At 41.6% G+C, this 23,018-nt stretch overlaps 1 protein-coding gene across 1 annotated transcript in view; it reads right to left on the bottom strand.

The window, feature by feature from the left end:
* Positions 1 to 23,018, bottom strand: part of macrod1 (mono-ADP ribosylhydrolase 1) — a 119,555-nt gene that overhangs the window by 35,930 nt on the left and 60,607 nt on the right. Inside the window, exon 4 of the mRNA XM_083914960.1 lies at positions 10,438 to 10,467. Coding sequence (XP_083771086.1) covers positions 10,438 to 10,467 — 30 coding nt within the window. The remainder of the gene's footprint in view (positions 1 to 10,437; positions 10,468 to 23,018) is intronic.

Below are 23,018 nucleotides of genomic sequence, written 5' to 3'. Positions count from 1 at the left end.
CAGGCAGAACTCTGGATGTGACTCATAATCTGAGCCCTGCAGGGTGTCAAAGTTGCTTTGTATGCCCACTGTTGGTCCTGACCAACGCTCCACAACTTGCATGCAGATCATAATCGGAGCGCTTTCTATATAGGAAAATTATGCCTAAAGTCAACATGAGCTATTATATTCCCTAAAATTGGCAAAATACATTTGTGGTATACACTGTAAATGCCATAGGGCAGAAACATAATATCAAATATTGTCTCACAATATTACCATTCAGTGCGTCAGTAATTTCACAGTCACCAGCATTTGTAGCCTGGTGATCTTGGCTCAACACTCTTCTTTTATTTGATATAATTCACAGGTCTAATGTTGAAGTCTGGCATCAATAAGTCATAATTAACCCAGAATAAAACACATCTGTCAGAAATGAGTTCATCACAGCACTTTTTCGGTGAAAATAGTAATATAACACCGATCCATATGTCACATCTCAGCATGTTGGCCTCTGGCTCTTACCGCTGTCTGACTCTATACCGACCAGCTGTTACAGTGGTATGTTTTGCCAAACTTAGTAGCTCCAGGTGGGGGTCTAGTGTTATCTGAATGTTGCTGTGTTAAGCTGGCATATCTCATGCCGCGTTGAGCTGTAGTGCTCCGTGTCACGCTGTGCCGTGTTGAACTGGGCCGCACTGAGAGCTAAGCACAAGTGTGAGGTTGTGAAAGGCAAGCTCTGAACACTGGCTACCTCCTCAGGGTGCACAAAAACAAGCTCAGATACCATGTCCATGAAATGTGTGTTTGTGTGTGTGTGCATGTGTCACTTCAAGGACTCTCCACACACCACATATACACAAGTACACAGATTAATACATCAGCACATATGCTTTTACACACACACACACACACACACACACACACACACACACACACACACACACACACACACACACACACACACACACACACACACACACACACACACACACACACACACACACACACACACACACTAACTTTGAAGCAGCCCAACTCTGAAATAAAGAACAAGTGTGATAAGACAGAGAGAAGGAGGGAGGAAGGGAGGGGAATAAGGGAGAAAGCGGCAGATGTAAAAATAGTCTGAAGGGAGATAAGGAAACAGGCAAGAAAAACAGACTCAAAAACGAAAGAAATGGAAACTGAACTGAAACATAAACAAACCCTACATTTTGTTTTGTGACATGCTTCAAGTTCATTACACATTAATGTGTGTGTGCCTGTGCGTGTGTGTTTGTTTTAAATGCTGAAAACTGACCTTTTCCCTCAGCCTTTATGAGCGGACTGCACCGCCTTGAGCTACAGCATTGCCTTTTGACCTGATAACTCTGCTGAGGCCCACTCTATGCGTGGACTGTGTGGTTGCAGATACAGTACATGCACAACAACACACACAGCATGTTAACACACAAACGCCAAAATTACAGTAAGTCACGTGTGTTCTAGCATAGAAAAGCTGTAGGAGACAGTTTATAGGCTGTTTGCGGTCAAGTGATTCTGATAACACATGAATTTCAGTTGGAGGGCAGGAAGTGAAAAGCAGAATGGAAAAGATGGAAGAAAGTCCGTGCATCAAAACTCCAACAAAGCAAAGAAAAAAAAATTACCTTTAAAAGTAACAAAGTGAAAAGGAAAACAGTTAGCTACATAAATAAGAAGAAGCTACATAACAGGGTCAGTGCACACACAAGCATTATCCGACTCTGCTCCTCCCCGACCGCAGATGAAAGTTTGTAAGCCATCTCTTTCTGTGGTTTTCCGTCAATTTCTTACATTTCCCCCTTATGGAGAACAACTTTTGATATTTTATTAAAGCTCTTCATGCTTTCTCGGTTTGATTGATTTAAACGACCAGAAATTACACAAACCATGAGCATTTCGAGAGTTTGGGATAGGATATGTATCCGAACAAAAACACTGTTGCTTAAATGTAGCAAATCACGCAATTCGCAACATAGCGATGTATTGATATGACGTCATATGCAACAACCTATTGAGCAGTTCAATCAGTGAGGGCGCCTGACCATAAAGGATGACCTGACTTATGTTTCACACTCTCTTCGTATGACTTATACTTACAATTACCATTAAATATGGATGTTTTGTTGATTCATCCACCCACCCTGACCTCCTCACTACACTTGATGCATTGTTCCTGTTCCTGGAATTAATGTTCCTCTTCTGAATTCAGTCTCGGATATAGACACAAACCTGGAGTGTCCTTCATGTCGTTCAATTCTCTGGTTGCGCACATCTTCTAAATGCAGCCAACACATCGGGTCCTTTGAGCTCCAGATAACGTCATTTAGACTTCATGCTTTCACATAAATCATGCTTTGTGCATTCAGCTGAGGAAGGCTTTGTTTTCTCATGTTTCTCTCTCTCCCTCTCTCTCTCTGGACACAGCCTGAACCTGGCAAGCAGAGTTAACAAATATCCATGCACCTATTCAGACTCTCCGTTACTCCCCCCTCTCTAATATTAAGAGCTCTCTACCTAACTACATTCCCTGAAGACACCATGTTAGCTCTATTTCAGACTGTGGTATCTTCTGGCTCTGTGGGAGCCAGTGTAATAGCCCAGCATGAGCACTGCATGCTACTGAGCTGATTCAGACACTGTTCTGTCACTTCAATGCGGTCAGAAATATGAAGGGGGAATTCATAAGCAGGGTGCAAATGAAAGATGCGTTTAAAGCTGCACCAGCAGTACACCTTCATCACAGGCACATACAGGCATGCAGGTGTATCCGTGCTCAAGGATGCCAATGTGACGCCAATTATCTATGGAACAATATCAACCGAGACCATCTGGTCACACTGTGGGTAAAATAAATTAATTAAAATCTATTTTTTCTTGAACTTTTTGAAATTAATTAAAAAATAATTAAGAAGTTACTCACTGATTTCTGCAATGTTGCAAAGCTGGTGACAGTTTTGGCCACACTAGTGGAAAGGCTCAAGGGATGGCAAATGTCAGTCTGTCGGGTGGACAGTCCACCACAGATGGTAATATTGCATTGGATTGCCCTGGAATTTGGTCTCCTACAGACATTCATGCACAAAATGCACATAGCCCGTATTCAGAAAATGTCTCCTTAAACGAGCCGTCAGGAATTCAGTACAGTTGGGATGTCACAACTACTTTATGTAAGGTAGAAAGTGTCGCTACAGTCATTTTCGGCTGCAAGGATGGTGCAGAGATGCCTGAACTTACTGAACTTTTCGGGAACATACAGGCGGCAAAACGGAGCCTTTCAGACGGAGGGTGAATACAGGCATAATCACACAGATAGTATGATTAAAATGTATTTTTTGAACATTAAAGCATATACGTTCTTGGATAAACCTTAAAAACAAGTATGAACCTGAAAATGAGAGGTATATGTCCCTTTAAAGTGTTTATTACCAAATTTTAACATGTTGATAATGTAAGATACTGAGCATGGTAAACATTACCATACCTGCTAGACATGAAAAAATAATAAAGGTGGCTTAAATCATGCTACTATGCTGACATTAGCATGTTTCTCAAAGCACCAATTGATCTAATTAAAAACTCAGAATTCTTGTATGAGCGCTTGTCACCTGTATGGGACAATATGTGTTTTATCTGTGTCTTCACTAAAATGCAGTTCACACACACACACACACACACACACACACACACACACACACACACACACACACACACACACACACACACACACACACACACACACACACACACACACACACACACACACACACACACACACACACACACACACACATTGATCTATCCCCATTTAGACAGCGGAGACTGGGGAAGTCCTGCATCACTGCAGTGTCAAAGGATACTTCTTCATACCCCACTGACTCCGTCACATACAAACTTAAACTACTCCACAATCAGCCATAATAGGATTCACCTACTGTAATGCCACCAACAGACATCAGCAGATTATAAGGAATTAGTCATTAATTTAATTTATATGACACAAAAAAATTACATTTTTAAGGAAGTGTCAAACTCATTTCTATATTTTAAAAAAGCAGCATTCATTATTTAGCCTTCATTAATCATTACCATACAAAATTCTACAAAACATCAACGGTTTCTGCTACTGAAGCCCTGTCTTCCAGGGAATAAAAGATGGCAGAGAAATAAAAAAACAAAAAAACAAACAACGGAGAGATTCACACAGAGACAGAGAAAGACGAGACGAGGGATTAAAGAACACCGATGGACAAAGAGAGAAGAGTTTGGAAGGGGATCAAGTGTAAAAAAGGATGTGTAGGTGAAGGGAGTGAGGGAGGCTAAAAACAAAAGAAGAGGAGATGAATGATTAGCACGGGTTCAGAGAGGAGAAAGAATAAAAGGATGCAATGAAGGTAGAAAGGGGGGTAGAAATGAGCGTTTTGGCTTCTGTAGACCAGTGACCAGCCAGCTTAGCAGGCGGCTGACCAGTTTAGGTGTTATCATGCCTTCCTCACAGGCTCTGCATCGACTGAGTCTGGGGGGGAGGGGAGTAGGGGGACTGGGAAGTGATAATTGGCGATATGCTTACCTGGCGAGGAGCCTGCAACCCCCAGCAGGGCACGCAAACAAACACAGACGCACACACACAATGCCTGCAATGTTATATGCCAGGACAAGCTGTACCACCACAACACACACACACACACACAGACACACAGACAGACAGACAGACAGACAGACAGACAGACAGACAGACAGACAGACAGACAGACAGACAGACAGACAGACAGACAGACAGACAGACAGACAGACAGACAGACAGACAGACAGACAGACAGACAGACAGACAGACAGACAGACAGACAGACAGACAGACAGACAGACAGACAGACAGACAGACAGACAGACAGACAGACAGACAGACAGACAGACAGACAGACAGACAGACAGACAGACAGACAGACAGACAGACAGACAGACAGACAGACAGACAGACAGACAGACAGACAGACAGACAGACAGACAGACAGACAGACAGACAGACAGACAGACAGACAGACAGACAGACAGACAGACAGACAGACAGACAGACAGACAGACAGACAGACAGACAGACAGACAGACAGACAGACAGACAGACAGACAGACAGACAGACAGACAGACAGACAGACAGACAGACAGACAGACAGACAGACAGACAGACAGACAGACAGACAGACAGACAGACAGACAGACAGACAGACAGACAGACAGACAGACAGACAGACAGACAGACAGACAGACAGACAGACAGACAGACAGACAGACAGACAGACAGACAGACAGACAGACAGACAGACAGACAGACAGACAGACAGACAGACAGACAGACAGACAGACAGACAGACAGACAGACAGACAGACAGACAGACAGACAGACAGACACACACACACACACACACACACACACACACACACACACACACACACACACACACACACACACACACACACACACACACACACACACACACACACACACACACACACACACACACACACACACACACACACACACACACACACACACACACACACACACACACACACACACACACACACACACACACACACACACACACACACACACACACACACACACACACACACACACACACACACACACACACACACACACACACACACACACACACACACACACACACACACACACACACACACACACACACACACACACACACACACACACACACACACACACACACACACACACACACACACACACACACACACACACACACACCCTAAAATGTAGATTGACATTAGAGTAAAACCAATCCCGGGGTCTCTCCTATGGAATACTAATATGGCTGCCCTTGCCAGCTGACCTCTTATAGGCCAAACAGGCTGTCCGTCAAACTAATGGGGCGTAACGCTGGCATATTGCTTTCCCACAATCCCTCAGCAGAGCCAGGACACTCATTTACTTCAGTCAGCTTGTTGCCAAGGCAACATTTAGGAGGGTGGTGGATGCAGGAATACACATGCACACTGCTTCATACACACTAGTAAATATGTACTTTTATACACAGACATTTAAACATGCAGCATCCTGTAAATGCTACCGTGAACCTAAACATAATTGTTGCAATGAAAGGCTAATTTGTGTATGTCAGAAACTGACAGCGCTGTCTGTATGTGGATGGTGTACTAAGTGCTCTATGCTGCTCATCCCTACAGCTCTCTCCTTTTATTCACTTGTTCTGAAAGGCAGGCAGACAAGCCTTTCCTCCACCTGCATTTATTCTCCTCATCCAGGCGAGGATAAGGGAGGAGGGATGCAGTCAGGGACCAAAGCCGAGAGACCAGAGCAGGGTATCAAACCTCTTTCCAATCCTGGAGGATTGATTATAGATGTCAGTGCACACAAAGTCAGCTCTGCAAGAAAATCCAGTGCGAGTAAGGATTTCATCCCCCCCGCAAAATACAAAAAAATGATCTAAGTGGATGAAATTTTAATTGGGATTGTGCTCATCTATTGTGTGTTGGGTCCGGATGTCTTAATACACCCAAACCAATTATTTATATCAGGCTCTCTGATACAAGCTGTCTTTGTTTCTAACTGTGTGTCTCTGTTTGACCAGTTAGTTGTTATTACACAAATACAGCACATTGCACTACTGAATTCATCTGATAAAATACGACTAAAAAATCCAACAAAGGCTACACGGCAGGTATCTAAGAACATTTCTCACTAACCCCTTGCATCTGTCTGTCTGTCTGTCCCTTAATTTTCTCAACATCCAAATGAGATCTCTTGAGAGCTATGGGACAGCAAATGATATGTATATTCTAGCATTAGTAGGGGACACAACTATGTCACGGCAGGTGTATCTCTCAGGACCCGACAAGAGAAAGCTGCAAGCAACAATACTGCAGACCAAGCTATCAAGCCCACTCCAAGCAGGTGCGTTTTAAACAGGCACTGCAGTAGTCTAGTCTAAATCTAAAAGTCGAAAATCTGTTTGGGAACATGCACTACTAAAGCACAACTGCAGCATCACAAAAGATGATTGTTACCTGGTCTTCACTTCAGTCTCTGTCTCGAGTCAAAATATAGTTTCATAACCTTTGTTATTTAATTTTGGGGCTTACATGTTGCATATTTCTAAATTAATCTGTGTTAAATCAAATTAAAACACAGCAAGTATTGGGCCAAGTGGTATTCCAAAAGTGGTATTTGAGGGTTAATAGGGGCCATGTCCCTGTCCATACTGGCCATGAGTCAATCTCTGCATGTCGTGACATTTTGTGCGCTTCTCAGTCCCTTGCCTCTCTTCAGCACCGTTACAGCCAATAGTGTGCAACATTAGTGAAAACTGGCGGTTGAGGCTGGCTGAGGGTCAGCATGTGTGAACTCTGTGTTCATGGTAACAACAAAACGCTAAAATCCTTGAGGAAATTCTGATGTCAAATATATTGGCTAACTTTAGCTAATGTTAGCTTTCTTGCTAATACAGACGAATTGAATAACGTCAGCTAATTCACCCAGACTCCTGGGGCTGATCTGGCTGGCTTTCTGTTCGCAAATTACTTTATCAGCTTACATTTAGAAGCAATAACTGCCAGATCTATGCAGCATAGTTACATTACAGCTAACCTTAGCTTGTTTAGCTCACTGTAACGAAGCCGGGTGTGGCTCGGCTGCGCAGCTTGAATCTTCTGTTGGCTGCTTTATGACGTTGGCTGATGGAGTGATTTGCAATCAGCAAGCTAGTGTTATTGTTAATACGATTGTAATTCATTTAACAGTATTCTTTTAAATGTTATTAATAAAGACTGCTTATGTTGATGAAGGTGATCTTCCTTCATATCTGCAGAAGTATGTCATTGGGGCAAACACAGGAACCCGTCAGCTCCGCTCTGAGGATTTGTTCCTACTAACTGTACCTAGAGTCCGTACTGAACTGGGGAAAAGGGATTTTAGTTATGCTGCGCCCTCCGCATGGAACCAGACACAAACACACACCTTCTTATTTGTTAACTTTCCCAGAGTAAGATCAGAAAAACAGCTGGACACAGTAGCCAGGTTTCCATCCAAATGCGAATGTAATGCGAATTGTAGACACATTTTCAAATAAAAATCTAAATTTTCACCACTTCAATAATCATTCAATTCAATTAAATTATATTTATAGTGCCAAATCATAACAAAAGTTATCTCAAGACACTTAATAGAGCAGGTCTAGACCACACCACTGATTTACAAAGACCCAACCATTCGTGTGACAGATACACAAAGACAGGCCACAGAATTAAGATTAACTGTAATAATATCTATAGTAATAATATGAATATGACTAACAATAGTTATGGCAGAAATATATGGGGTGAATATGATAGAAAGTAGAAATAATGGCAGTTAAGGTAACATAACTATGAATAATAATAATTATGGTGGTGAATATGATAGAATGATATGAGTAGAAGAAATAATAGCAACTTCATGATAACTGTGTGGCTGACTCAACCTCCAATCATCATCTGGGATTTCTTTTCTATTTTGAAAATCAATCAAAGCAATAAAATGTAGAAATGGTAGATAAGCTCTGAAATAAATGAGCAACTGCACCCAGTGGGCATTGAAAAAAATAATTTCCTGCCCTTGAGTTTGTTGTTGCCGCCAGAGCTCAGAACCCATCCAGATTGGAGAAACAATGTCGGCAGGTGCGCGTTTGATCCAAATGAATGACATTTACCCAGGCACCCTTGAGACTGAGCAGAAAAACACTGTAAAGACCTTTTGTTGCCTCATCTCTGATGAAAACAGCTACTCAAAGCTGAATGAATGAATGATTGGTTACTCGATAGAGAATGTTATCTTGGCAAATGGGATATATAGGGAATGTTTTGTGTGTTTTTTTCCCATTCAGCCCTGCTCTTGCATCAGTATATTATCTATTGGACCTTCGTTGCTTTCGTCTCTCTTGTCTTCTCGCGCTAACAATCTTCTCCCGCCCATCTCTCTTGTTTGTTCACTTCATCCTCTTGTCTCTACGCTTACTTCTATCTCTAATTAACACCTACTGTAGCTTCTGCCTTAGCAAACCCCTAAGGATGGAGCTAGAAAGAGAGACAGCGAGAGGGAGATGAATACAATAAGAAAGTGCTGAGAGAAATCACCTGAGCAAGAGAGAAACTGATATAGAGTCACAGAGAGAAACATAAAAAAAAAATCCTCCTCCTCTATGTCAGTGAGAAATTTGGTTTGCTTAGATTTAACTGAATAAAAAGTTGAAATAGCTTAACCACTGTAAGCATGCTTTGCATAGTATCAAATGCACAGAGTGTGACATACACACATTCACAGCCTCTCTAGAAACCATCTGTCTTTGTAGGGCCATCAGAGACTTCAGGACAACATCAAACGATGCTGTAGATCTCGAGCTGCTTGACTACATGTAGTGTGTGTGTGCGTGTGTGTGAGTCTGTAGTCCATTTATGTGGCTTGAGGCTCAGCTGGTGTATATCAGAAAGGGTGAAGTGTGTGTGTGTGTGTGTGTGTGTGTAATGTGTGTGTGTGTGTGTGTGTGTGTGTGTGTGTGTGTGTGTGTGTGTGTGTGTGTGTGTGTGTGTGTGTTTGCAGGCAAGCAAATGCATTTTAAGAGGCAGGCAAAGGCACTGTTATGAACTCCCATACGAGTGCACACGCACACACAGGTGTGCTACTAGATAATGTATGTCACCATGGAGACTGGAAAGCAAAAACTTGTGCACGCGCACGCGCACGCACACACACACACACACACACACACACACACACACACACACACACACACACACACACACACACACACACACACACACACACACACACACACACACACACACACACACACACACACACACACACACACACACACACAGGATGGTGTGGTGTGTGTGTGCTTGTTTTAGTGGATGTGGCTGCCGCATTAGTGGTACAGATTTATTACAAGTATCGATTAAGCGTGGACGTCCAACATCACAGACACGTAGCAAAGCACTGAGTCAACAATGCACTGAAAAATGACTGTTTATATCCACAGCCCTTCAAACACCCATAAATTACAAACTATCGACTTTGCACCTGCTCACCAACACACACAAACACGGACAGACAAGCACACACGGCACAGCATGCAAACCACCTTGCACACCTGCCACAACAAAGAGCTGCCTGCTACGAAACACAAAGAAAAATACAGGCAGACCACACATGCGACACAAAAACATCCACACGTACACACCCTCTTTGGCTTAAACTGCATCATCTGATTAAAAGAACAACATTTTGGTGTCCAGAGAGGACGATTTGCACCACAAAGCTGTACTATTAATAACAACTGATGCCAAGTATCTTGGCAAGCAAACACACACACAACCAATGGATCAGACAGGTCGTGACTTACCTCCACCTCCACCGAGCAGAGTCTTGTTGGCTGAAGGGGAGAGACAAGAAAGAAGAATTATATTAAACAAACGTGCCTAAAAACAATTAATGTTGAAACAATCAAACAACAACTCAACTGGAAGATGCTCAGAAAATTACTTAAACTGAAATGTGCTGAAGTCTAGCTACACGAATACTTTTGATTTCCTGTTTGCAAGAAGAGAAATCACTTTCTCACTACATCCAATCTGTGTAAAGCCATCAATTTAGAGATTAAACTATTTGTCAGTTAATCAATCAATCGGCAAATGTTTCGAAAACTGATTAACCATCTTTTTAAGCAAGATTGCCAAACGCTCTCTGGTTCATGCCACTCCGACGTGAGGTTTTTTTTGGTTTTTCTGTGTTTTATAGCATTGTGAAGTGAATATTCTTTGGCCAGCACAGGGAAACATCTCCCTGAGCTCTAAGAAGACATGTTTAAATTGCTTAAATAATCAAGTTAAATCAATGATGGAAATAATACAGCCCAGATAACAACTAGTACAAAAGGCTGTACTGAAGAACGTTGATTTCAAGGATACATTTGTAGACGTGATTGCTTATTTGCAACAAAGAAATCACTATTTCAATCTTTCTAATCACTGCAAAACACTCATGTGGTCATAGATAGACTGGACAAACACCATCAACAACACCGCATCACTATGCGGTTCCATATTTGTGCCAAAATTAAAATATTGTTGCACTCCCCATCATTTGACTGTTTTGCTTTGCATGTCGATCAGATGTGTCATGATCCCTGTCAACTGACTGTCATTCTGCATATCATCCTGTGTAGACTAGCATACTATTTATATGACTTGTTTAAGTCTGTTTAGCTAGTAAGCTAACTAAACTTATTTATAAAATCCAAAACAGCCTTACTTGTAACTGGCACACAAAGTGCAATGAGATTGGATTAAAAGTTGGCTAGTCAAATGACAGGAAGAACACATTGACATTCATAACACAGTCAAATGACAGGCAGAGTGATACATCAGGACGACATGCAAATCAAAACAGTCAAATGACAGCAACGACGACAAGACAACAGAAGTAAAGTTTAAAGATGAACTGACAAAGACAAATGTTTGTCAGGTGAGCAACTGACATATACCTCTTTCACACCAATGACCAGGCTCAGACTGAGGTTATCTGACCTTTGTCCAACTCTTTTTCTGTCGACTGAAACCAAGACAGTCAATACAGGTTGATCCCTGGTCATGACAACTCAAGACACCTGGGAGAAATGCCCTCAGGTGTTGGTTTACACCTCACATTAAGTGGACAGCTGAGGTAGTCCAGCTGTCCTCCACCAGATCTAGTGTTTTGTACAGTATAGAAGTACATCACAATGATACACAGATATCTTTGACATTAAAGGACGGCTGAACTCGTTTGATCTGTAATATTCTGATTACTTCATTTCAAACATTTCAACAACAAAATCAAAACACAACCATGAGCAGAGTTTAATTCTGCAGTAGCATGTGTGGCATACAACACAAACATGTGTCTGTGTTGTCATATATACATTCAGTGGCTTTCTTTGAAGAGAAGATTAGAATGCCGTTTATTGGTTCTAAAAATGTCTGTAACAGTTATTATATCACCAACCCCATCTTTTCTGCTGGCCATGGCATTTACTTGCTAGCCTGTCAGCTGAAGGAGAGCTGAACACCGGATTAGCATGAGCAGTGTGTCCAAAAATATTGATGCACTACTGCTGTCAGTCAACCCGCTCAACACCACTCTCGTTTTTGCTGTGGTTAGGAACTTTTGTGTACTGCCTTTTAGTGCATTCAACTTGCTTTTGACCCGTTTCTGTGGACGCATTCTCCCAATGCAGCAGCCTTGTTATGTTCGCATACATACATTTTCCATTGTCCATGACATCTACATCTTAATTTGTCTCTCACCACGGACAGCCAGCAGAGGAAGTCTGGCCACATACAGTATCCATGTTGTTCAAATTGTCAGACACGTGTTCAGTCGACATAGTGCCCATGTGACATAATTTTGGTACAAATGTAACCCAATACATCACTGTATTTATTATCAGCTGAGTTCAGAACATTTCTTTATTTGCACTGTTGTGTTTGCTGAGTGGACTTTGGTGATTTCCAACAACTTAATCAAGTTTTACATCTAATTGGGTAGACTTAGAAACAACTTTTGATTCTTTTAATTTGCTGGAGGGAGAAATGTTTCCACATTTGTCCTTGAGAACATAATTTGTTATTGGTGTCAGCATTCGTCAACGAGAGTGGTTGTCCTTGGGGCTCACAGTGCAGCTGGGTTTGCCAACCAGCAAGTTAATTGCATTCACCTGGCTTTGCAGGTGTAACTCAGCTCCTGATTAGATGGGCTGAATGAGAACCAGCAGGCTCTGAGTCCCGTCAGTGAGGACTGAGAAGCACTGCACAATCAGTAAGAGTAGCTTCACTGCCTGCAAAGCTAATGAATAAACTCATGCTGAGGGTACAGTCCAAAGGAAAATAAACAACTCTGTGAGAAGAAACAGGCTGGCAAGATGGTTCAAATTGTCTTTTAGTTTAGTTGTAAAAAGTCAATTATACAGTGCCTTAAATACAATAACAATATAATGAGATCTTTTTCTTCAGCAAGGCATGTAGAGACTTAATGCCGGTAGCCTGGCTGACCACTGTGTCCCCAATCATTACCTTCCCCACTTGAATCAAGTCACTGCACATGTTTCAAAATAGTGTAAATTGCTGGCAGGGTGATAAGGCTGGCTGCGGCTGTTCCTGACATATGCGATATCCAAGTGTTTTTCTCACCCTCATATCCATAAATGTGTGGAGTCAGCAGTGCTAGCCCGGGGACATCTGCAGCGCTTCCAGAAAATTCAAACCCGACAAAACCCAAAAAGGCTCATAAAAAACATGTTTTTCCATTTCTTTCCCTGCTAGTTGATCAAATTTTGGTTGCTGTGACCATGTTAGGAAAATCTGATAAGCACATAAGCTCTCTGCAAGGGACAGTTAGAAAGTTACGTCAGAACACACAGGGGATGTCTCGCATTTTAGCTACTCTTTGCCAGTAGGCATTGTGCCAATTGGGTATGTACTCAGATAGTGTATCAGGCAAGTATAAGGATGGAAGGAGAAGGACTTAATCCCACAGCTGTCTTTCTCTCCTAAGAATCCTCTCCTCTTTAACATTTTAACCATCCCCTACTGCCTCGTTAATGGTAAATCCCACTTAATTTAAGCCTTTAAACACACCATTTTCGTCTGTATATGTCTCACTAACATCTCCCAAGGTGAATATCTCCACTCTCTAATTTGAAAATGTGCCACTTGAATTGAAAAAGAGGAAGTTATCAATGTGACAGTTTGAGACTATTTCAGGTGTACAACTTGTTTAAGAGCTGATAGAGCGTATGGTGAACTCAAAGCTCGTTCAGATGTGAAAACTCACAGACATTGTTCTACTCATCCTATGCTGATTAGCTTCAGGCTGTACATAAGAGTGATATCACATACTGGTTTAATACACGTCCATGCCGACGAACAAGGCCATAAAAGAACATCTGAGCGTTGAAAGGTTTTCTTTTTTTAAAGAAAGTCCAATCTTCCTGAATGAGAGATGACGCAGCTCTGACATGGACCACAGTTACCACAGTGTTGTTGGTGGTGGAGTGAACTGCTGGCAACAAGACTGGGATGCATCACCTGTTTATTAGTGATGTGACGTTTGTAAATGAAACAGCTCTTTCGAACAGCTCTTTGGTATGAACTAAAGGAACCAGTCATACTTGAGAGTCTTTCTTTGTATCATTGTGCACACATTTCACTGCCTGTCCGCGGTGCTAGGTTCATGTTTGCACAAGCATTTTCGCCTATGTGCTATGGCTGTGACACAAAGTATTAAAAATAAGAGCTATGATCAGTTCTTTGGAACAACTCTGGAATGGAGCCTCCAGAGAATCCAGCTCCCATCAAAGAGCTGTGATTGCAAATCCCACTCTTTGTAAATCATTGGATTTAAGAGGTTTATATATAAGGGACAGACCGAAAGTAGAGAGATGAATTTGTGTCAATAAAGTTTACAAAAGAGCAAAAAAAAAAATAAGATGAAGGGCTCTGAAATAAAAGGTTACATCTTACTGCCAAAGAGGTTGCTAGAAACAATGTATCTCGTTTCTTACAGATTATGACTTTTAATAACGAATGATCATGTGTACGAAAGCTAATGTCAGTTGGATGTAATACTGTATTAAGCATGATCTCATTTCATCTCACTAGTTTTTGTGTTACAGACATAGACTGTATAAACCCTGTGTGTGTGTGTTGTATAACTTATCACCTTGGTCCCTTCCCCACTCTGATAATTGGTGCGTCTCTGCAGGAGATACTAGCACTCTTTATTTAGCAGCTCATTATTCGCCGTTCCAATTAGTCATCTTATAAGAAAATAAACTGTTAGCCTCTGTCTGTATGTAAAATAGTCTCCGTGATGTTACCCATAGGTGTCTGAAGAGCTGAGGTGAAGCCCAAAGTGGGCAGCTCCGGACGTCCCCATCATTGGCAGTGCCTAACACCTGTGAGTGCATCCACCTGTCACTCAAAGCAACATGCCTTTAATTATGCATAACTTTAAGTCTAAGTATAATTGAAACGGATGAGTTATTCAAGAATTAATTTAGCACCCTTTTTATTTTAACCTTGACACTGTATTTAACAGTTCACGTTTCCATGGATTAAAGAAAAAAGAAAATCTTCTGACTGAATTTTTTTTTTCAGGCCAAGTTGTATTGCCTATCTGTAATTTGTATTTTTTAAAACCATTTTCAAATTAATCTGAAAGATCCACATTCCCACAAAAATGAAGATTCCTCGTTAGTATAGTGTGTTAAAGAAAAAATCATGAAAATGTCATTAAAAAGTCAAAGTGAGGGGAATTTTAAGTGGTATTTTTTGTTTTCTCTGACCAAACAACAACGAACAAACACTAAATATCTGAAATCAACTTAACCATATTCATGTTTTACTATCCACCTAACACAATGCAATGTTAAGTGCAAGCATCGGGTTTTCTGTGTCAGTCTTATCTTCCCATAGAAACTATCATTCAGTACAATGTTTCAACATTACTCAGTATTTAAAGTCTTCACTAGTATTTGTATTTTGTTAAACAATATAGAAATAACAAAACCTCCATAGAAAAGGAATATATGTTTACATTTCTGTAGGTTTCTAATACTCAACGAGAGAAAGGTGAAGTGAATGGACGAGTCACACACAGTGGAGCTTGGAAACACACAAGCTTGTTTTGACTAGTTAAAAAGTTACAGTTAGTTGACCTGCTACTGCGCATTCAAACTCAAAACGAGTACTCTTTAAGTAGTCCTAATGTTCCATGTGTTCATGGCCAGCAAAGCAGCCTTTGTAGTATTATTTTTTCATAAAGTGGAGGCGCATCAGTCGCGCCATAGTTTGATGTATCGCATCAAGTCAAAGCTAAACTTTCAAAGCCATAAAGATTCAAACTTTTCGAAGCTTGTTTGTCTGTTGGTCTCTAAACTGCACAAGTTATGCCGCAAAGTTAACCCACTGTTTTAATTACCAAATTAGCACAAAAGATCGTGCAAATGATGGAAACAAAACAAACAGCGACGTCATTGTTGCCCAGTCACGTGCATTATTGATCAGACACTTGCTGAGCCGCAGTGTTAACAAGCTTTTCATTAATGAAGTTGGTCTGATTGATTAACACACAATGTAGCGTTCATTATGGTTGTATGTTATACATTCAGTATTATTGCTACACCTCAGACAAAAAAACGCAAGAATATTCTTTATAGAAATATAAGTATTTCAAATCTAATAACGCCCCACAGGAAACTTTAAGTACTGAGTCCAAAAGACGGAAATCTGTTGGAGCGACTGAGAATTTTAATCCCTGCGTTTTTCTCTCCTGGTATATTGTGAGTAGATGACTGATGGTTTACGGACCAGGAGTTGCCTCTTATTCAATGAAGAAAGTAGTATTACAGTTGGAAAATAACAGTACTGACGGGTTCATTCAGTGCACTTTATATGAAAATTATGCCAGTGGATGCTCTTTACTGTTATGTGCCAATTTATGATGGTAAATGCATTTCAGGACTTATATTGTATGGATTTATTCTTTCACCCACTTCCCTGCTCCCTGCCTTGTTTACATGTCAGTTGATGTCAAACATTTCCCATAATGTCATCGCAATAAAGCCCCGAGAACGCACTCACACAGTGAAAATGAAAGTCCTCCACTCAAAACACAACATTTTCTATCATTATATTGCCTTCTCGATTACTGAGGCTGCCATCGGGGTAGGAATCTGTATCTCTGACTCCTCTGTGATGGATTTTTGCCTGTTAAACTGATGAACGGTTGCTCCAAAATGGTGTGAAAAAAATATGCCCCTCTCTTTTTGTCGGGGGGACTGACACTATAGCCTGGCAGTAACTGATGTTTTAGATTGCTGAAATCTTTTTTCTGCAACCACGCTCCATTGCAGCTGCTGGAAATGTCTCAGTGAGATGCGACACTGTCTGTGTTTGGACAGCTATCATAAGAAAAAAATACAATAGAGCACCAAATGTTAACAAAATGGCCCAAGAAACAGCAGCAGAGTAGAATGCATGGAAAAACAATTACGCTGGTGGGGGAGTCATATTTCCGGTCCCGATGAGACACTCACGTACAATCCAGGAAGTTCAGTATGAGTAATAGATCAGTAGCTTTGAAGGTTTGTCAGATGACAAAACACTGCACCGCGGTTTATAAAACTATAAACATGAAAAGAAGGAAGGTAAAAAGTAGAAATATATCTCACTTTACAAAGTAATCTAACAGGAATCAATTATGATTCGCTATTTGCATCTATTTGCAGTTGCAGAGTGCAACACCATGACTGCTTTCGAAGAGAGACTAGATCTAATGAATAAACCCAACAAAGATACGCAAATGACATTGAGCACTTACACCCTGAAGCCTCAACAACGCTCTCCTCCGATCCGTCACTGCAGCATCTTAAAAATGTATCAATATCAATGAAAGTTTGAGTGCTTACCCTCCTTCTAGTGTTAGAATAATTTGCTATAGGTAAGAGGAACGCTATAGACGTTTTTAACTTTAAATAGGAGCTTATCAAACCCGCTCTCAGGGCTGGATTACACAACATGTTATTTGTGTCAACTCCGAACTTCAAAACATTTCTTTTAGGTTTTGTGCTCCAGACTCACCGAGCACATTTTCAGTGTTGATTCCCTGATAACTTTGGGACATTTAAAAAATATATGCTTATACATCATAATGTATGTTTTAACTAATGTTGATGTTTGTCGTCTTATTTTCGGTCTTATTTTCGTTTTATTGTTTTGTTGCCTAGTGTAATCTCTGCATCATTGAAGCTGAGGGCCTACTCACACTGTCCTTTTGGCCGCGGCCAAAACCGTTTTTTCAGCTAAAGTCTAGTACCTTTAAGTAGTGTGAGCGCACCCGCTCCGCGCACAACTGCGGCCAGCGGACCGTCCACGGCCCGCTTGAAAGAGGTGGGCTTTAGCGGAGCCGTTTGCACATGTACGAGCACGAGCGTGCGCACGTGTACGAGCACGAGCCCTACGGCAGTAGCATTATGTCCGCCTGTTCGGACATGTAAATAGAAGGACGGACCATGCGCGGACATTTAACAACAACAACAATGGCGGTGAAAGGGTCACGTTGGTGTGGTGCGGAGGTGGAGTGTTTACTGCAGATTTGGTCGGATGAAAATATTCAAAAACAGTCGACAAGACGCACAAAAACTCAGAGGTCTGCGGAAAGATTTGTAAACAAAGCCACACACACGCGATCAATGCGTGTGACGTGTTACGGCGTGATGGCGTATGGACAGCAAGAAGCATTGGCCGAGGCCCTGGCAGTGTGAGTACAAACGGGGCTGGGGCGCGGGGGGGAGAGGGAGGGGGGACAAGTACCCTAAAGTCCGGGTCGCGGTCCGGAAGGACAGTGTGAGTACGCTCTGAGAGTCCACCCTTCAATCTATTCCCGAGAAAATATAAGGGTTGAATGAATGAATGAAATTGAGTTCATAATGAGTTCATAATCTCACACACGGTTGGCTGCCCAGACAGTTCACCAGCTATAATAATTCCACATTTTATTTCATCTTGCCTTTCAGAGAAGGGGCACCCAGTTCAAATTTAAGTTAAATTTTTACAAGTGCAAAATACACTTTTATTTTATCTCCCCATTTTGAACGAATATCGCTAGTAATCTTTATTCATGGGATTATATAATTATTAAGATTGCATTATGTAAGGTACAATAGACCTGTGATGAATTATCAATGATCCCAGGTAATTCTTTGTGAAGATACATAGATGATCGAGACAGAACCGGTGTGTGAGCCGGGAAACAAAGGCATCAAAGCAACCAAAATGCTCATGTGTATGCACAATCATACGGTTGCAAACACACACACACGCATGCACACATGCATGCACACGCACTCGCACGCACAAACACACACACACACACACACGCGCACACAAGCGCACACGCACACACACACATACACACACACACACACACACACAGGGGTGTGAGCACTACGACATGGAGACGCAAATACATCATACTTGCCAGCAGTCACACATACAAATGCAGACAGATGCGTTTCAGAGTTTAGGTTACCATAGCGACGGCAAAGCCCAAAGGTTTGTTACTGAAACCTAGTTAATTATAGAGACAGAGAGAAAGAAAGGAAGAGAGTAATGTAGATCCTTGAGGGACAGTGTTTCACTAACTCTTATAACGTGTGTGTGTGTGTGTGTGTGTGTGTGTGTGTGTGTGTGTGTGTGTGTGTGTGTGTGTGTGTGTGTGTGTGTGTGTGTGTGTGTGTGTGTGTGTGTGTGTGGGTGTGTGTGTGTGTGTGTTTATGAAAATTTTTGAGGTGTGTGTGTGTGCATGTGTTTATGAGAGTGTTTGAGGTGTGTAGGTGTGTGTGTGTGTGTGTGTGTGTGTGTGTGTGTGTGCGTGTGTTTATGAGAGTGTTTGAGGTGTGTTTGTGTGCGTGTGTTTATGAGAGTGTTTGAGGTGTCTGCGTGTGTGTGTGTGCGTGTTTTTATGAGAGGGTTTGAGGGGTGTGTGTGTGTGTGTGTGTGTGTGTGCGCGTATGCACTGACCACAGTCGTTGGATGGGCAATAGCAAACACACTAAACTCCTTTCTCCTGAGGTACTGAATACACAGAGGCAACAGTTTATTTTTTCTTATTGGTATTAGATGACTAATTGGAATAGCGTATACTGAGCAGCTAAATAAAGTGTGTTAGCAGCTTCTGCAGAGACACACCAATTATCAGAGTGGGTAAGGGATCGGGGTGATGAGTTATACAACTACATACAGAGCGAGAGAGGGGGGAGGAGGAGGGAGGGTAAGTGACAGGGATAGAGAGGAGGAGGAGGGCGCAAGGTGTCAGGGGATGGAGGAAGGGCTCAGGGAGGGGGAGACAGAGAAAGAGAGAGAGAGAGAGAGAGAGAGAGAGAGAGAGAGAGGGAGGGAGGGAGGGAGGGAGGGGTGACGGACAGTGAGTGAGGGAGACGGAGACAAAGTGAAAGAGAGTTGAGGGTGGAGAAGGGAGATGCAGGACTAAATTTGCTGGGGACATAAAACAACAAGATGGAGTGTACTTCTTCTTCTTCTTTCTTGGGAGGTAAGTAATCATAGTGAGGGGGGAGAAAAGGGGGAGAGAGAGAGAGAGAGAAACGGGAGGGGAGGGTGGAGGACTGGAAAGATCGATTCATCAGTGAAGGAGCTAAATGCTTAAAACCTGGGCAGACAGAGGAGGAAGAGAAGGAAGAAGTCAGTTGATGAGACTAAAGAGAAGACAAAAGCGCTCATATGTTGTTTGGCTCCGAGTAAAAATTGATGTTTAACCACCTGTGTGTGTGTGTGTGTGTGTGTGTGTGTGTGTGTGTGTGTGTGTGTGTGTGTGTGTGTGTGTGTGTGTGTGTGTGTGTGTGTGTGTGTGTGTGTGTGTGTGTGTGTGTGTGTGTGTGTGTGTGTGTGTGTGTGTGTGTGTGTGTGTCAAGAGTAATGATAATGATGATGACGACAACACGATAAAATCTTTTTACATGAAGCTCTGTGTTAAACCAGTCTTGGCCCTCCATCTTATTTTTCTTTCTCTCTGCTCCACCCCCCCCCCCCCCCCTATTCCCCAGGCCCCAGTGCAACCTGTTTGTGTATTCCTCCCTCTACCGCTTCACTCTCCATCTCTCTCTTTCTCTCTCTCTCTCTCTCTCCTCTACCCACTTGTCCTAACCACCATTATACCTCTTTCAGGCATTTAATTTGTAGACATCATTTAGTCGGTCCACTTGAGAATGCCAATCAATTTGCTTGCGTCCTTATGGAGCAAAAGGACAAAGCTACTTATACAGAGAAGGATAAGAGGAGACGTGGTGCTTCACCTTCATCTAAGACTAAAAAGGATTAAAGTACGGATAAATTGGTCCTTAGTATGAAATAAAACATCACTTTCAGCACTGGAAGGCAAAGGTTCAAAGAAGAAAGTGAACCTACAAGAATTAAGAAATTAACAAAAAAGCATTTGCTTTCAATGACAAACCATGTAACTACTGTATTTATTAAGCACTTAAGGACAGAGTTAACTAATGGTTGTCCCAGATATATCAGTGTAGTGGTGCACAATTACTGTAAGGCTAAAAAAGATGATTTAAAAAATATCCTTAGTCTCTCGGTTTTGCAGCTTCTTGTTTGCTTGTGAGCAAATGTAGCTCCAGTCTCGCTATGAGTGTGATTTTCTTGACTTTCTTAATACCCACCTTGATAACAAAGACCCGTATTTCCCCTCAAGGCTGTGACTTTGACATACGATTGGAAACGGTTTGATCTCAACAACACAAACATCTAGTCATATCCTGTTAGAACATTCTTCAAGAATCTACATGTGAGGCGTAACGAAAAAACCTGCAACAAAGTTTGCATTTGTTTGAGCTGAGCCGGTGTGAAGGAGGATTTTCTTAATTGACATGTGATGAACTTTACGTTGCCAAGTAACTCTACATTCTTACCGCGCGCTCACACCTGCAGAGTGAATACGCAAAGCAGCTCACTTCTAATTAACACAAAGACAAGAGTGACAACGGCAGAGAGATGTCAAACAGCTTAAGTCCTTTCCCACTGGACAGAAAAGCACTACACTCTGCTTCTGTCTTTAGTGGGAAAGGTAACCATCGGCGTTTTAATCAGCTCCAGACGGCAGTGATGGAAACATGACACCAGGGTGGACACGCTTATTTTCCGTCCTTTTTCAGCAACACTGCTATGACGCAACTCTTTGTCATCTCAGCCACACATTCCGTCCGTCTCCACTCAAGCGCTGCTCGAACACTGTTTCAACATGACTGACTGAATAAGGAGAAACCACTGTAACATTTTCACTGTCCTCCATGATGCTTTCCCCTATTTACTAACCCTGTTATCTGGCTCTGGCAAAGGAATCTCATGTTTAAATAAATCTGCGTATATGCTAATTTTGGTGGAAGAATTCAATTCAATTTTATTTATAGTGCCAAATCATAAAAAAAGTTATCTCAGGACACTTTACAGAGTAGGTATAGACCACACTCTATGACTTACTTCTGATTTACATAGACCCAACAAGTTAGAAGGGTATAAAATGTTAACCAGGGAGCAGTGGGGTGGCCCCCTCTTAGTCGATTAGTGGACTAATCTGTCATTTTAGTCATGGTGGACTAAGATTTCGTCATTTTTTTATGATATGCTTATTTCTGAGAAACTTATGAAGCACATGTCTGGCAAACACAAGATTTGAAGTGGTGCTTTTGCATGAATCTTTGTGGCTAAAGTCAACTTTACAGATCTATCAATTAAATCAATTACTCGATTAGTTGACAAAATCGTCTGAGCGTGAGACCACTGTGAGTTTCTTTCATCCAGGACAGTCCTGATGATCATTGCTGTGGCAGACAAATGAAGGGTTGATGTTTTCACTTTGCGTTCTTCTGCTGCGAGCCCCCCTGTGATAACAGTTACTACACCCTGGTTATTTCCTCAACAACTCTGCAGTATGAACAGAAACCATAATAAAGAATTGACTTGGTGAAATCAACAAGTTGGACAAAATGTATGAATCCAAATCAATGAACTAGAAAATTAATTGACAGACAGACTTGGACATTGTATTGACAAGAACTGGAGGAATTTAGCTTCTTTTTATATTTAGAAATGCTAAAGTGATTGGTGGATTAATCATTTCAGAAAAAAATGACTGATTCCAGTTTTGATCATCAATTCGTTTTGTGTTTTAAGATGCTGGTGAGGCCACACAAGTAATTTAACGACATCAATTAGGCCTTTTCTGATTTGCCATTGGCCTTTGTTATTTCATAGACTTAATAGGAAAAAAATGACATTTTAATGTAAAGAAGACACACATTGTTGCATATGATGATCATTCATCTTTAAGACATCTGATTTTAAATGTTTAAATCCTCCTTCT

The sequence above is a fragment of the Echiichthys vipera genome (assembly GCF_963691815.1).
Source record: "Echiichthys vipera genome assembly, chromosome: 6".
Lineage (NCBI taxonomy): Eukaryota > Metazoa > Chordata > Actinopteri > Perciformes > Trachinidae > Echiichthys > Echiichthys vipera.
Note: the sequence above shows the minus strand (reverse complement) of the source record. Positions and strands in the feature narration are given on the sequence as shown.